The sequence below is a fragment of the Scyliorhinus torazame genome, chromosome 5 (genome assembly GCF_047496885.1).
Source record: "Scyliorhinus torazame isolate Kashiwa2021f chromosome 5, sScyTor2.1, whole genome shotgun sequence".
Classification (NCBI taxonomy): Eukaryota; Metazoa; Chordata; class Chondrichthyes; order Carcharhiniformes; family Scyliorhinidae; genus Scyliorhinus; species Scyliorhinus torazame.
In genome coordinates, this window is record NC_092711.1 from 286606224 (window position 1) to 286623382 (window position 17159).

Below are 17159 nucleotides of genomic sequence, written 5' to 3' on the forward strand. Positions count from 1 at the left end.
AGGATACATAGATTCTTCCATTTGTAAAAGTTAATTCACAACTTGCTATTTTTGGGGCTAGAAATATCCTCTGCTGTGGACTTCTCCTGTTGTGCTTCTGCTCCAAAGGTTATATGTTGGTAACATGCTCCCAGGCCTCAACTGAGCCAGCTGCCAAAATTAACATGAGATTCCTCAGTGGTGGGGAAACTATTGGAAGCAATTCTGAGAGACCGATTACATCTTCAGTTAAGAGGCAGGGATTAATCAAGAACAGTCAGCGCGGTTTTGTTAAGGGGAGGTCATGCCTGACCAACTTGATTGAATTTTTCAAAGAAGTGACCAGGGGCGAAATTCTCCCGAAACGGCGCGATGTCCGCCGACTGGCGCCCAAAACGGCGCCAATCAGACGGGCACCGCGCCGCCCCAAAGGTGCGGAATGCTCCGCATCTTTGGGGGCCGAGCCCCAACATTGAGGGGCTAGGCCGACGCCGGAGGAATTTCCGCCCCGCCAGCTGGCGGAAACGGCCTTTGTTGCCCCGCCAGCTGGCGCGGAAATGACATGTCGGGGCGGCGCATGCGCGGGAGCGTAGCGGCCGCTGACAGTTTCCCACGCATGCGCAGTGGAGGGAGTCTCTTCCGCCTCCGCCATGGTGGAGACCGTGGCGGAGGCGGAAGGGAAAGAGTGCCCCCACGGCACAGGCCCGCCCGCGGATCGGTGGGCCTCGATCGCGGGCCAGGCCACCGTGGGGGCACCCCCCGGGGTCAGATCGCCCCGCGCCCCCCCCAGGATCCCGGAGCCCTCCCACGCCGCCTTGTCCCGCCGGTAAATAGGTGCTTTAATTTATGCTGGCGGGACAGGCAATTTATCGGCGGGACTTCGGCCCATCCGGGCCGGAGAATCGAGCGGGGGGGCCCGCCAACCGGCGCGGCGCGATTCCCGCCCCTGCCGAATCTCCGGTGCCGGAGACTTCGGCAACCGGCGGGGGCGGGATTCACGGCAGCCCCCGGCGATTCTCCGACCCGGCGGGGGGTCGGAGAATGACGCCCCAGATGAGGGAAATGCATTTGAGTTAGTTTACTTGGACTTCAGCAAGGCTTTTGATAAGGCCCCACATGGGATACTAATATCGAAGGTAAACGCGTGGGATCCAAGAAAATTTGGCAAATTGGCTCCAGAATTCGCTGAGTGGCAGGAAGTAGAGGGTGATGGTCGAGGAGTGTTTTTCCAACTGGAAGCCTGTGTCCAAACCAGGGGCTGGTTTAGCACAGGGCTAAATAGCAGACCAAGGCAAGCTATCAGCACGGTTCAATTCCCGTACCAGCCTTCCCAAACAGGCGCCGGAATGTGGTGACTAGGGACTTTTCACAGTAACTTTATTTGAAGCCTTGTGACAATAAGCGATTTTCATTTCATTTCATTTCCAGTGGGGTCCCGCAGGGATCACTGTTGGGGACCTTGCTGTCTGTGGTTTAAATAAATGATTTGGACATGACGGTGGGTTGACCAGTAAGTTGACAGATAATACGAAAATTGGTGGGGGGGTAAGTAGTTAGGAGGATAGCCTTAGAATACAGAGGGATATAAACTGGCTGGTTAGGTGGGCTGATCAGTGGCAAATGGAATTCAATCTGGATAAGTGTGAGGTGATGCACTTGTGCAGGACAAACAAGGCAAGGGAATACCTGGGAAGCACCAAGGATCAGAGGTTCCTTAAGGTAGCAAATCAGATGGATACAGTGGTTAAAAAGGCATATGGTATACTTGCCTTTATTAGTCGAGGCATACAGTTTAAGAGCAGGGAGGTTATGCTGGAACTGTATAAAACGGAGGTACGGCCACAGCTAGAGTATTGTGTGCAATTCTAGAATCCATATTATAGGAGGGATGTGAAAGCACTTGAAAGGATGCAGAGAAGATTCAACAGGATGTTGTCTGGGCTGGAGTGAATAAGCTGTGAAGAGAGATTGGATGGACTGGGGTTGTTTTCCTTGGATCAAAGGACACTGAGGAGGGACATGATTGAGATATATAAAATTATGGGGAGCATAGAGTGGACAGGAAGAAACTTTTCCCTTTGGTGGAGGGGCCAATGACCACAGGGCATAGATTTAAGGTAAGGAGCAGGAGGTTTAGAGGGGATGTGAGGAAAAGAGTTTTCACCCAGAGGGTGGTGGGAGTCTGGAACTCGCTGCCTGAAAGGGCGGTGGAGGCAGAGACCCTCATAACATTTAAGTATTTAGATGTACAGTTGCAATGCCAAGGCATTGGCCAATGCAAGGCTGTCGGCCAAGTACTGGAAAATGGGATTAGAATATGCCATTACCTCTATGGCTCTATTACTTATGGCGGCACAGTAGCACAGTCGTTAGCACTGTTTCGTCAGGGGCCCGGGTTCGATTCCAGGCTTGGGTCACTGTGTGGAGTCTGCACGTTCTCCCCATGTCTGCGGCTGCTTCGGTTTCCTCCCACAAGTCCTGAAATAGGTGCTTGTCAGGTGAATTGGACATTCTGAATTCTCCCTCAAGTGTATCCTCACGGGCAGCACGGTAGCATTGTGGATAGCACAATTGCTTCACAGCTCCAGGGTCCCAGGTTCGATTCCGGCTTGGGTCACTGTCTGTGCGGAGTCTGCACATCCTCCCCGTGTGTGTGTGGGTTTCATCCGGGTGCTCCAGTTTCCTCCCACAGTCCAAAGATGTGCAGGTTAGGTGGATTGGCCATGATAAATTGCCCTTAGTGTTGGGTGGGGTTACTGGGTTATGGGGATAGGGTGGAGGTGTTGACCTTGGGTGGGGTGCTCTTTCCAAGAGCCGGTGTAGACTTGATGGGCCAAATGGCCTCCTTCTGCACTGTAAATTCTATGATCCTAACAGGGCGACTAGGAGATTTTCACAGTAACTTCATTGCAGTGTTAATGTAAACCTACTTGTGACACTCATAAAGATTACTATTATTACTTTGTTTTTTGCAGCTATGAGTGCTCGAAGAACTCTGCTACGTTACATCGCATCCCTTTGATCAACTCCTATGTGTGTGCCTGGCTTCCTGAAAGCAAGCAGTGGTACCGTTCTTGTGTCATCAGGATTGTGGGAAATGAAGCAACAATGACACATGGTGTGGGCACAGGCTGTATGACAAGTTAGCTGGAAAATGTATAATAAAAGCAAGATGTGGTTTATAATATGGAACAATGTTTAAGGAAAAAAAATACAAATTATATTCTTTCACGTAGGTTTTTGTAACCTGCAAATCACTTTTTTCATTTGAGTACTGGGATTGCACAAAAGGTCATTCGTCGTGTGAATGTGGAGTCAGTGACTGTTGGCCAAGCTGGTCACCCACCCGGGTCCCTGACACTAAAAAGCAACAGTGCTAACGACTGTGCTACTGTGCCGCCATAAGTAATAGAGCCATAGAGGTAATGGCATATCCTAATCCCATTTTCCAGCACTTGGCCGACAGCCTTGCATGCCTTGGCATTGCAAGTACACATTTAAATACCACAGCAAAGCCAATCCTAAGCCTGACCTTAACTGGCATCTATACTCATAAAATCAATCAGTTAAACAAAAAATGATAGGTGTAACAGCCCCTAGTGGAGCATTGCAACTAGAACAAAACGATAAAGCAAATTTAACTAACTGTACCAAATTATTATTCCCATGGGTGATGTACCTCAGGCCCCCGTGGAGACCACTGGTCGCAGAGGACCTGAAGCATGATGGTGGACACTGCTTGCTCCCTCTCCAAGGCCACCCAGCTGCAAATGTAGCCGCAGTAGAGGGGCAGACAGTTGGGTCAGATGACTCCCTTGGGCGCCTGCCTCCTGGACTTGTTCATGGCCAATTTGGCCAGGCCCAAGAGCTGGTTTATGAGGAGGTCCTCCTTCCTCCCGACACTCCTCCAAACTAGGTGACTGAAGATAAGGAGTATGGGGCTGAAGTGCAGCTAAATGTTGAGGAGCAGCCCCTTCAAAGGCTATAAAAGCTGCAACTTCAGACAAAGTATGATGCTGAAGTGCAGCTAAATGATGAGGCGGAGCCCCTTCAAAGGCTATAAAAGCTGCAACTTCAGACAATCTATATTATCATGGAACACAGATTCCCCTTGGCCGCAGCTGACATCTGTATCTGTGCACTTCTACCTCCTAACCCATATAATTATGACATCCAAACTGGTGCTCTGCCTAAATAAACCAAATAGCCACATAGGGAACTGAACCTATGACCTTCTGTTTGTTTTCTACTGTTACAATATAGTTTGTTCTCCATGCAGTGCCAGTAACTGGCATTATTATTGTGATCTTGGTAGAGACCAGAAATGTTTATAGATTGTTTTGGAATCCAAAAAGCCAGATACTTGCTTAAGGAATAATGCCAGTAATAGCGACATAGTGGCACAGTGATTAGCACTGCTGCCTCACAGCGTAAGGGACCCGGGTTCGATTCTGACCTTGGGTGACTGTGTGGAGTTTGCACTTTCTCCCGTGTCTGCGTGGGTTTCCTCCGGGTACTCTGTTTTCCTCCCGCAGTGCCCCTTACTGTCCAAAAGGTCAAGTGGGGTTGTGGGGAAAGGGTGGAGGCATGAGCCTACTTAGGGTGCTCCTTTGGAGGGTTGGTGCAGCCTTGAGGGGCCAGCCCCCTTCTGCACTGTAGGAATTCTATGATTCTACAAGGTTCACAGTCAAACAAATAAACTTTGCTACACAAAATCAAAGAACTTGAATATTGATAACTACACTCTATCTAAAATAGTCTGTATAATGTTAAAGATATTAAGAATGAACACATGCTTATACTCTAGACCAGCCTTCTTTACTTAACTTTCATTCTATACTCATTTCATAGAATTTACAGTGCAGAAGGAGGCCATTTGGCCCATCGAGTCTGCACCGGCTCTTGGAAAGAGCACCCCACCCAAAGTCAACACCTCCACCCTATCCCCATAACCCAGTAACCCCACCCAACACTAAGGGCAATTTTGGACACTAAGGGCAATTTATCATGGCCAATCCACCTAACCTGCACATCTTTGGACTGTGGGAGGAAACCGGAGCACCCGGAGGAAACCCACGCACACACGGGGAGGACGTGCAGACTCCGCACAGACAAGCCGGAATCGAACCTGGGACCCTGGAGCTGTGAAGCAATTGTGCTACCCACAAGGCTACCGTGCTGCCCCTTTAACTTACATCCCCAATAAACTCAAGTCATATACTTATCAGAACTTGCAAGATTAACCACTTGGTCTGAGCACTGTTTCAAAGATTCATAATAGAACTGTCCTGAAGAATGCAGGTATGTACTTTGGAGTGGAGTGTCAATTACCTTTTCCATCAAAGTGTTCAGCAATATGTTACATTCCTATTATTATTATTCCTTTGATCACCCAGTTGGATATACTCTCTCGAAGTAATAAATGAACGGAATCATTCAGATTCCATTATACACCGGAATTTTTTGCAAATCCGATTGCCGCAGATTATTGATTATTTTTTACTCTGCACTGAGCAGTCTGTGAGAATTCACTTACTGAAAGATAAATTTGCATTGAAGAGATACATTGTTAACTTTGACTTTTTTTTGCAGATGATCATCACCTTCTAATGGAAGTCTTATGTGTGGATTATGGATTCTCTGCTTGCCTTTCGTTAAGTTTTTTAAAATCTCTCCCTCCAACATATTGCACCCTTCCCCAGCAAGCCTTATGTGTGTCTTTAGCAAATGTAAGTATATAGAGCTGTATAAGAAAATTAAACATTTGGAATTTTGGGGTTTTAAAAAATAATATCTAATGCCAAATCGGAAACAAATAAACAAATGTTAGGGAAGATTATTCTCTTTGTCTGATGATGTTTATAATTTCGGCTAAGCCAAAGATATTGAATGGTGCTGCGTGTGAACTCTTTTTAGCTTCAATTTTATCAATTGAACAAAACAATTACATTTTTAAATGCTGATGTAGAAGCTGCAGTGATGCAAGTGTACTCAATGCCTTGGGCATGATGGGATAGGAATTTGATTGATATTCACCCCACTAGCAAGTTCCACCCACTCATTACGTTTGAGACACTTGCCCTCACAATCCCTAAAAATGTGTCCCAAAAACCGACATAAAACATGTTCCATCCTTAATAAGTAATGCTGTTCAGATTATGAAGTCTTACAACACCAGGTTAAAGTCCAGGTTTATTTGCAATCACTAACTTTCGGAGTGTAGCTCCTTCATCAGGTGAGTCCGATGAAGGAGCTGTGCTCCAAAATCTAGTGATTCCAAACAAACCTGTTGGACTTTAACCTGGTGTTGTAAGACTTCTTAATGTGCCCCACTCCAGTCCACGCCGGCATCTCCACAGCATGTTTAGATTACGCAATCAGAAACGATTCAAATAATGGGGCATCCATTTCACGAAATGGTTTTCCCCAGAATTATTAAAATGATCAGACTTTCTGACAATGATTTATCCACATTACTCTTTAAAAAAATAACTTTAACAATGCGGCAATGACGTAGTGGTTATGTTACTGGACTATTAATGCAGAGGCCCAGGCTGTAGTTCTGGGGACAAGGATTCAAATCTCACCATGGCAGCTAGTGCAATTGAAATGAAATTAATCTGGAATTGAAAAACTAGTAATGGTGACCGTGAAACAATTGCTGACTGTCGTAAAAATGAGTTTGGTTCACTGATGTCCTTTAGGCAAATAATTTGCCGTTCTTACGTGATCTGACCTACGTGTGACTCCAAGCCTACAGCAATGTGGTTGACTCTAAACTGCCCTCTGAAATGGTGTGGAAAGCCACTCAGTTCAAGGGCAATTTGGGATGGGCAGCAAGAGCTTGCCATTGCCAGCAATACCCACATCCCTTGAAAGAATAAAAGAAATGAGCATGTGATTTTAAAAAAAAATTTAGAGTATCCAATTTATTTTTTTTCCAAATAAGGGTCAATTTAGTGTGGCCAATCCACCTATCTTGCACATATTTGGGTTGTGGGGGCGAGACCCACAGGGAAAATGTGCAAACTCCACATGGACAGTGACCCAGGGCCGAGATTAAACCTGGGACCTTGTTGCCGTGAGGCAGCAATGTTAACCACTACGCCACTGTGCTGCCCGAGCATGTGATTTATTTAAGACTAAGACAGAATTTTGGTCTGAGAAACAAGGGATATGGGGAGTGTGTGGGAAATGAGAATTGAAGCAGAAGATTAGTCCTATTCAGATTGAATAGCGGACCACAGAAATGATCCACTCCAATTCCTATTAATTATGCCCTTATGGGATAGGGGATAATATATTGGCATGGATCGAGAACTGGTTGACAGACAGGAAACAGAGGATCGGAAACAATGTTTTTTTTTTGAGTGGCAGGCAGTGACTAGTGGGCTACCACAGGAATCAGTATTTGTTCACCAGCTTTTCATATAAATGACCTGGATGAGGGAACTAAATGTAACATTTCCAACTTTGCTGATGTCACAAAACTGGGTGGAGTTGTGAGGAATAAGGAGGATGCAAGGAGGCTTCAAGGTTATTCAGATTTTAGTGAGTGGGCAAAAACCTGGCGGGTGCAGTATATTGTGGCTAAATGTGAAGTTATACACTTTTGTGCAAATAATAGACACAAAGAATATTATTTAAATGGTGATATATTGGGAAGTGTGGATGTACAAAGGGATCTGAGTGTCCTTGCACAATATTCAATGAAGGTGGAGAGGCACGTGCAGCAAGCAGTTAGGAAGGCAAGTGATATTTTGGCCAACGTTGCAAGAGGTGTTTTTTCAGAAGTAGAGATATTTTACTGCAGTCATGCAAGGCCTTGGTGATGCCACATCTGAAGTATTGCATGCAGCTTTGGTCTCTCTACCTAAGAAAAGGTATACTTGCCATAGAGGGAGTGCAGCAGAAGTTCACAATGCACCGGGATTGGCAGGGCTGTCCTATAAGGAGAGATTGGTTCAACTGGCCTTGTATTCACTAGAGTTTAGAAAAATGAGAATAAACCTGATTGAAAATATAAAGTTCTAACAGGGCTGGACAGGCTAGATGCAGGCAGAATGTTTTCCCTGATTAGGAAATCTAGAACCTGGGGGCCCAGCCTCAGTATACGGGTAGACCATTTAGGACTGAGATGAAGAAACATTTCTTCACTCAAAGGGTAGTGAACATGCGGAATTCTCTACCACAGAAGCTGTGGAGGCAAATTTACTGAATAATAATAATAATCTTTATTATTGTCGCAAATAGGCTTAGATTAACACTGCAGTGAAGTTACTGTGAAAATCCTTAGTCGCCACACTCCAACACCTGTTTGGGCACACCGAGGGAGATTTCAGAATATCCAATTCATCTAACAAGCACGTCTTTCGGGACTTGTGGGAGGAAACCAGAGCACCCGGAGGAAACCCACGGGGAAAACGTGCAGACTCCGCACGGACAATGGCCCAAGCAGGAATTGAACCCGGGACCGTGGAGCTGTGAAGCAACAGTGCTAACCACTGTGCTACCAAAGAGAGAATTGTTTTAGATTTTAATGGCATGGAGAGGTATGGGAAAATGCGGGAATATGGCATTGAGATAGAGTATCAGCCATGATCATATTGACTGGCGGAGCAGGTTTGAAGGGCCGAATGGTCTACTCCATGGATATGAGGATGGAATGCTAACAAAACAATATCCTGTTAAATAATCTCCTGCAGATTTCTCCAATGTATGGTGTTACCTGGTCCAGGTCAGAGATCAACTGGTTCATGAAGTCTGTGAAAAATAAAACATTCTTTGCAAGACTTTACCAAAAATCCAACATCATGACAGTGGCACTTTTCAGTGAAAAGGGGAAAATAGGTATCATGAGGTATGCCGGCAAAGACTTCTCTGTTATTTTGAGTTGTGATGTTCTTATTTTGATTAAGTATACACTTTGTTTTTAATTTGTATTTGCTGTGGCAGGTAAAAAGTCTTAATCTTCCCACATGGGCTACTTTCACCTGATGTACCTTTATTCAGACAGGCAGTGGTGGTGAGAGGCATAGAATTGTCACTTTACAGGAGGAAATTGACACCTTCCAGCGTGTTATTTAGGCACATCATCAGTTGATGGGGAGAGTTTGGCCAGAAGAATAGTTTTATCCTTGGGTTAAACAAAGCAAGTCTTGTACCTTATTTTTGACATTAGACATTTGCTGAAGATAAAAACTAGTTGACACAGACGTTTTTCAAAGATGATTTAATTAGTTCAAACCTTCCCTCAAATGTTGCAGGTATTCCCCTCTCCTAGTGTGCAATGCCCTCCTTTTCACCGCCTAAATTACTACAAGGCCTTATCAGACCCTAGACATTCTTTATTCTTTCAGGTCCCATGGCTGCTCCCAATGCTGGTAAATCAATAGGAATGGTAATACCCCCGTTCATAGTAACATTTGACTCGCTGTGACCACAGGAGATCTGTTGGTATAAATAATATTAAAGGAAGTTTGCAGTTCAATCACTTTCACTGCTGTCTAGAATCATGATTTCAACAATCAAAATATGGTTCTACATTTGCTAATACATGGGGAATAAACAGCCAGCATCTCGGGTATAATCTATATTCTTTTTGCAGTGCTGTATAATTTAACAGTTAAAGTAACAAAATTTGTACCAGCATAAATTCACTTTTCTTTAATTATATTTAACCTTGATTTCACTTATTTCCTTTTAGGAGAGGGTCTAAACTTTCCCAAAAAATGGCAGCAGCTGGGCTTGCAAGATATTCAGATGGTAATTGTGGTAAGTGTTACAGCTGCTGGGTTTGTGAACGTTAAATTTGTTTTGTTGTGTACAGTTTCAAAATAATGTTTGACCAGGTGAGGAATGAACTAGTTCATCTCTATTCAACCTCCCTGGTTTGTCACAATAAAGGTTTAAGTTTCTTTTTCACGAGGATATGCCTTTTTTGAATCCAAATGTATTGAACTATTTTCTCAGTGACCAAATACAACAAGGTTTCCTGAGTTAAAGAGCAAATTTATTAACTATTAAACTTGAGAAAAAAATAATTAAAACATGAGATCGCACATAGGTATCAGAAATAAGGGAAGTTGGAGTCAAATTTAAAATAATAAAAGAATATATGGTTAAATTTTGTTTTGCGGTGTAGATTTCAAACGTTATGGCCGATTTAGGTTTCTTGGATGTGGTCAGATGTAGAAGATGCAATTATTATGAGATCTCTGTTCGCTGGTAGGTGTCTGAATGTTGACTTCTCTAACTGGGTGACACACACTTTTTCCAAAAGAGAGAAAGGGACAGGTCTCTCTGATTCTCCAATCCCTTCCAGATACCACAATAAATGGTGTTGTAGACCCTGCAGCAGCTGTCCTCGCAGTGCTGATCGAAGCCCAGGCTCCTCAGTTGATGTCGGAGTCTGACATCTGTCCTTCTGATGACAGCGTGCTCACACCCAGCCCCTGAACGGAGTCTGCATTGGCGGGCTCTTGATCTTGGACCACTGTGCGTGGGGGGTGGAGGGCAACAGTGGGTGGGGGTGCAGGCAGGCCCACTGTGCAAAATAATGTGACGGAGGCTTCACATGTGTCAGGTGTTATATGTTGAATGATATGTTTGAAACTCCCATTGTTCCTTGCTACAGATAGTGCTCTCCTCTCCGCTCCCCATTGCCCACTCAGTAATCCTTTATCTTCTTGATCTTCCGTACTTTGCCGCTACATCTAAGTGTGTCCCCAGGATGCATATCTGAAGTGGAGGCAGTCTGCTGCTGCTCACGCCCTGTGGCCTGTGATGCCCTTGGTGGACGTCCTGGGGTGTGTAGAGCCGGAGGGCCCTGGCTGACTTGCCGGTGCCACTGGCGTTGCCATGCCATCCTGTTCTGCCCGCTGACCTTGAGACGCACCGGTGTCAGGAGGGAGGGGGATTTGGGAAATCACCGTCGTCTCCTTGGTGGCAGGAGCTGGGTTGGCCTCGGTCGCTCCATCCACCAGGACTGTGCCTGTTGGGCATTAGGGGTCTCCATGTGCCGGAGGGGCAGCTGAAGTCATCTGGCCCTGACAGCTCCCCATTGCTTGCACCATGGTGTTGGTGCCCTTGGCGATGGTCGTCAGTGTCTGGGCCATGCTCTGGAGTGCCCCGGAAATGTCCACTTCTGCCTGGAACATGCTCTGGAGTGCCTCGGCATTGTCCACCTTGGTCTGGGATATGTCCCTCACCAACTGAGACATGTTGCCGACGCCCTCAGCCATGGTTGTCACAGACTGAGCCATGCCTTGGGCACCACCACTAGAGATGATGTCTTGCTCCAGACTTTCCACTGCGTTCGCCCGAATAGCAGTGTTGGTCTCTGTGCCACACTTTGCCGGCACCATCTCCTGTGCCTGTCGCCTTTTGCGACTGCTCCCATCGGCTATGCACTCACCGGAGTGTAGTTGACATCCCTCCTGAATCTCACGGCTGTGCCCTAGCGTCTGCATCAGCTGCAGGATAACTTTGCTCAGATGCTTGGCATCTGACTGGGACTCAGCTGTGTCCTAGGATCCAGCAGATCTCTGACTGCTGACTCCCTTGGATGTTCCTGCCTCTACCTGATGTGCATTAGCAAATATGCGGTGGTCATCGGATTGTGCCCCAGAAGCCTGCCACTCGTGTTGCCCACCAAAGTGTGTGTCTCTGCGCTGGTGGAAGGTGAGGTTGACAGCTATGATGCCTCGATGGTAGTCTCCTCGGAGCTCTCCTCCGAGGTGTTCTCTTGGGTGGTGGTGGTGGGCGGGGGGCTGCTGCTGGCCTGGCCCGCTCGGGTGGAGATCCTGTGGTAGAAGGGATTGTGGTCAATGAGAAGTAAGGATCGTTTTGCCTGACATAAACAATTCACACGAGGCAGGTCATCTGGGTGAAGGAGCAGCTGATCCTCACCTCTGGCACGGGCCAACCTTGCTGCCGATGACTGCTCTCTCCTTGGCCAATGCCGCCATCTCCAGGGCCGGTTCCTCCTAAGGGGTGAGGACTTGGAAATATGACACCGCTGCCCCTCTGGGCCCTCTCACGCCTATTGTGGGCCAACTTCCTGAGAGGACAAAGAAAATGCAATGTGAGCCGCACACTTGATGCATCAGGGGGATAGTCTATGGCAGGTGGCATGTGTGGGCACCTCACCTAGCAATGGAGGGGGTGTGCTGGTGGGTCCTAAAAGCAGTGCTCTGATGTGGCAGTGGTTGTTGCTTGAGGGATGGGGGGGGGGGCGGGGCAGGGTGTGGCAGGTGGGACTGAGGCCATGGGGCAAGTGTTCACTTACCCTTGGTGGCCCAGTAGAGGTCATTGGTCTTCTTCCTGCACTGTATGGTGATCCTTCTGACCATGCTGTCCAAAGAGACGGCCGCTGCTACTGCTTCCTAGGTGGCATTGGCGGCCCTGCAGCTGGTCCTCCGACCCCCTCGGGGAACAGAGTGTCCGTTCACGCCTCCACGGCATCCAGAAGCCTTGTCAGATTGGCATCCCCGAACCAGGAGCTGACCTGCATGGTGCTATGGCTATGTGCTGGCTGGGAAGGACCTTTTAAAAGCAGCTCCCCTTGTTAGTAGGAAGCTGCCGGGCACAAATTTGGCTGGCAGGACAGGCAGTACCGGCATGAAACTCATGGGCGCACATTTTTGGCACGAATTGCTGTTAAATACAGGCCATGCCCTTGGGCACAGCCATCGAGAAACACACAGGACGTTGCGCCCAAAATGACACTTGGAACGTTTCTTGCCAATGGAGTTTACGTTAATATTTGCTTATAATTTCTTGCACTCTTGGCGTTCTTGGTGGTTGGTTTTGTTATTACGTAAAAATAACCTGCAGCACTTTCCTATCCCTAATTACAAGAGCACTGATGCAGTGTGGTCGCTAACTCCTATATGTAGCTAAGTGCAAAGGTCAGGTTTGAACTTGGGATCTCCTTGTTCAATGCGGTTTAGCTATTTTCTATATCAGCAAAAACTTGGATTTATATAGCGCCTTTAACATAGTAAAACATCTCCAGACATTTCACAGGAGTGTTAACAAATAGTACCTGGCATGTAGCCATGGGCCACATAATGAGATAAAAGTTCAGATGAGCAGCAGTTTAGTTTTAATCAGCATTCTCAGGAGGAAAGGTAGGCAGAGATGTGTGGAGTGAAATTCCAGAACAGCTGGACAATTGATGGTATAGTAACGGTGGAGCAATTAAAGTAGAGGTCACACAACTTGCCCGAAGCGCAAGAGTGCCGAGGTATTTGAGGGATGTAGGCTGGACCAGGTTTCTGAGGTAGGAAAGGCCTTGGCCATGGAAGGATTTGAAAATGAGGGTAAGAATTTTATAACATTTATAAAAATGAAGGCATTGCCATACCAGGGGCTGGTGTTGATCAGCAAACACGGGGTGAGGGGTAAACAAGACTTTTGTGAGTTAGGATATAAGCAGCAGTAGAGAGCATTGAAATAGTTAAGTCTAGAAATGACAGGCACAGCTGAGAATTTCAGCAGCAGATCAGCAAAGGTGGTTGATTTCATAGGGGTAAAAGTTGGTGGTCTTAGTGATGGAATGGGTAAGTAATTGAAGATCATCTCAGGTCAAACACAATATTGAGGTGTGAACAGTCTGGTTCAGTGATAAATCCCCTGAATATCAGAGTGTCATGTGAGAGTACCTTTAAGACATGGATGTTTAAGCAATGTGCCTTTAAGAAAACAGTGATGTCAGAGAGTGGGTGGAGCTGGGCTTTAGGTCAGCCAATTTGCAGGTTTTTAGTGTTAGATTTTGAAAAGAGCTGGGTGGGTGTCTGTGTTTTGCAGGGAACTGGATCTCTGCCATGAAAGACTACCTCTGGATCATTTGGGTGATTTAAAGTAAAGCCTTTAACCTGATGTGATTTTGTTTAAAGGTGTCTCTTGGAAGTTTGAAGGAACATTTTAAGGAGTTATTTACTGTTGCAATATTTTCTGAGTTATCTTTGAAGTAAGGGGTGTTAAGAGATCCAATGTTTATTTAAGATGTTAAGTTGAGTTCATGGAATAAACAGTGTTTTGTGTTTAAAAACCCACGTGTCCATAATTGTAAACTCACACCTAAGGAAAAAGGCATGTGCTCGGAAAAGCAACAAATCCATTAAAGGGAGAGGTAGGTTGAACTCCATGATACATTTTGGGGTTCTGAAAACGCCTCGCCCCATAACAAGAGGAAGCTGTATTTCAAATTCCTACCTGCTACTATATTATATTTCTTCAATATTCCTTTTTAAATATTAATATTGTTTGAATGGTTCTAAGAACTAGTGACAAAAAATTGTTTTCTTCATTAAAGTTTCACCCAAAACTGGAGCAAGTATTCCGCTGTGCTGGAAACAACGCCTTGCAAAGTTACTGTTAGAATCAACTAACTTAAGAAAATGACCAGGTCTGTTCTAGTATGCAACAATATATTGGTAAGTGGAAACTGGGTATGCCAAGGTAGTAACATGTCATGAGTTTCAGATAGTATTGAAGACCAACTTCTGAAGCTAATGAACAGCACCAGAGTCTAATCCCCTATGGTGGATTTAGTTTTACTGGAAATATTACCTTTAAATGAAAAAACTTGAAACAAATTCTTGGACAATAAATCCTAACATAGGGCATAAGTAGGCCATTCAGCCTATCAAGCCTGCTCCGCCATTCAGTTAGATCATGGCTGATCATCTAGCTCAATGCCAGTTTTCCACATTAGCTCCATATCTCTTGATGTCATTAGTATCCAGAAATCTTGTCTATAAACATTTTGGTCAGCATCAAAGCAGGATACTTGAGATGCATTCAAGTGTGAAGGGAAGATAAATAAACAATCCATCAAGCAGCTGTGGCTAAGCCTTTAAACTGTCAATCACAGGCCAGCGAAAGGTATTGGAAACCTTTTCAAGTGTTGTGGGCTTTTCAGGAAGCCTCTGACACTTGTTACAACTACTGTTTTAAAGGTTTTTATCTGAGGGAGCAGATGTTAGGAAAGGGAAAGTGTTCCTGCATTGATTCCTCACCGAACTGTCTGGACTGTCATTGTCAGGCAGAGCAGTTCAGGCTGAGGGGCAAACCGCAGGGACCCCCCCCCCCCCCCCCCCCCGCAGTGGCAAAGGGGCACATCAGTGCACTGATCCCCCTTGGGGTCCACTGTGCCAGGTGCGGGTTTCACTATCAGTATCTAGGTGCCGTGCTGCCAAGGAGCGGTGCACCACTAGCAATGCCAGAGGGCAGGGACTGAAGGGAGTGGATGGTGGGGTCAGGTCACACCCATGCGAGCTTGGGAGGGTGACCCATTATTTCCATGGTGGGGGAGGGAGAGGATGCCCTTCCTTGACAGTGACAGGGGTGGGGTGGGCCTGCCTCCGGACTTGTGATCGGGCATCCTACTGAAAAGACAGCCCAATACACAGATCCCGAGGCAACCCGGCAAGCTCTCGACCATGCATAGATTTGCATGGTTCAGGAGTAACACTCTCATCTGGGCACTGCTGCTAGCGCCAACAGAGACCAGTGCCGATTCTCTGCTGGTGGGAGCATATATTCTCCAGAATGGAGAATCCTGGCCCCAGTCTCTTCATAAGACAATCCTGCCAACCCAAGGGCTATCTGGTGAACCTTCATTGCCCTCCCTCTATGGAAAGTATATCCCTCCTTGGATAAGGGAACCAAAACTGTGCAGAATACTCTAGATGAGGTCTCGTTAGGCTCTGTACAATTGCAGCAAGACATATTTACTCCTGTACTCCAATCTCCTTGCGTTGAAGGCCAACATACCATTTGCCTTCCAATTGTTTGCTGCATGTGGATGCTAGCTTTCAGTAACTCATGAACAAAGATACCCCAGTTTCCTTTGGACACTTGCACTTCCTAACTTCTCACCGTTTAGGAAATATTCGATCTTTCTATTTATACTAAAATGAATAACTTCACACTTATTCGCATTATATTCCATCTGCCATTTCTAGCCCATTCACTTAGGCTGCCCAAGTCCACTTGAAGCCTCCTTGAATCTTCCCCCAAAATTGCATTCATACCCAGTTTGGTGTCATCAGCAAATTTGGAAAATATTACATTTAGTCCCCACATCCAAATAATTTACGTAGATTGTGAACCAGCACTGATCCTTGTGATACCCCACTCATAACAGCCTTCCATCCTGAGAATGACCCATTTATTCCTACTCTCTTTCTGTCAATTAATTCTCAATCCATACTAGATATTTCCCCCAATGCCCACCTGCACTCTAATTTTATTTACTCGCCTCCTGTGTGAGACCTTCTCAAAAGCCTTTGGGATATCCAAATACACCACATCCACTGGTTCTCCATTATCAGTGCTCAAAAGTAATGACTCAAAAATTTTAAAACAAGTTTGTCAAACACTATTTCCCTTTTATACATTTATATTGATTCTGCCCAATATTCCCTACTTCTGACGTCAAACTAATAGGTCTGTAGTTCTCCATTCACCCTCTTCCTAACATGAAGCCCTCCTCACAATTCTTATTTTAAACATATTGTACCAAATAATACACATTGCAAAAAAATTACTGTACAACTATATGTTTACGGTAGTTATAGAGAAGTTTGAAGGATCCGTTTTTAAAAAACTTTTCTTTCTCCATTTTTACAGACTGGACACTGTTTGAATTCTCGTTTGGTCAAGGCTAGATCAGTAGACATGGATAAAGAGGCTGGACTGAGCAACCTTTCCTCATTCCCAGCTTTGAATCTGGTATAATTTGGTAGCACACCAGTCAATGGATTGTCATGCAATACCTTTGCATACTATTGGAACATGTTTGTCAATCTGTTCATTTGAAAGGATTAATCCTTGTATTAAAATATAATGCAACAGTGAAAAGCACTTTAATTAGTGACCACCTTCTCAACAGTTAGGGATGGACTTTTAAACCCCATTAATACATATTTTTAAATTACCAAAGAATATCGGAGGCCTTTATGTTATAGAGTGCTTGATGCCATACCCATTTCACTGTTAGCTATAATTATTGGTTTAGTGTAGTTATGACTGTCAGTTGGGTTATTTTTGGTAGCAACAGTTCACTGTTGGACATATATTGGGTGTGTTCATCTTTTTTTGCTGCAAGATTACATTGAATTACACAGAAACTATAACATGGAAACAGGCCCAACATGTCTTTCTCGGTA

General features: G+C 45.5%; 1 protein-coding gene across 3 annotated transcripts in view; it reads left to right on the forward strand.

Annotated features, from left to right (window-relative positions):
- LOC140421179 (uncharacterized) overlaps positions 1–16851 on the forward strand; it is a 49981-nt gene extending 33130 nt beyond the window's left edge. For all 3 annotated transcript variants that reach the window (XM_072505674.1, XM_072505675.1, XM_072505673.1), the window contains 6 exons: positions 2955–3097; positions 5572–5708; positions 8685–8839; positions 9686–9753; positions 14300–14420; positions 16621–16851. In XM_072505674.1, coding sequence (XP_072361775.1) covers positions 2955–3097; positions 5572–5708; positions 8685–8839; positions 9686–9753; positions 14300–14388 — 592 coding nt within the window. In that variant the 3' untranslated portion in view covers positions 14389–14420; positions 16621–16851. The remainder of the gene's footprint in view (positions 1–2954; positions 3098–5571; positions 5709–8684; positions 8840–9685; positions 9754–14299; positions 14421–16620) is intronic.
- Positions 16852–17159: the final 308 nt, after the last annotated feature.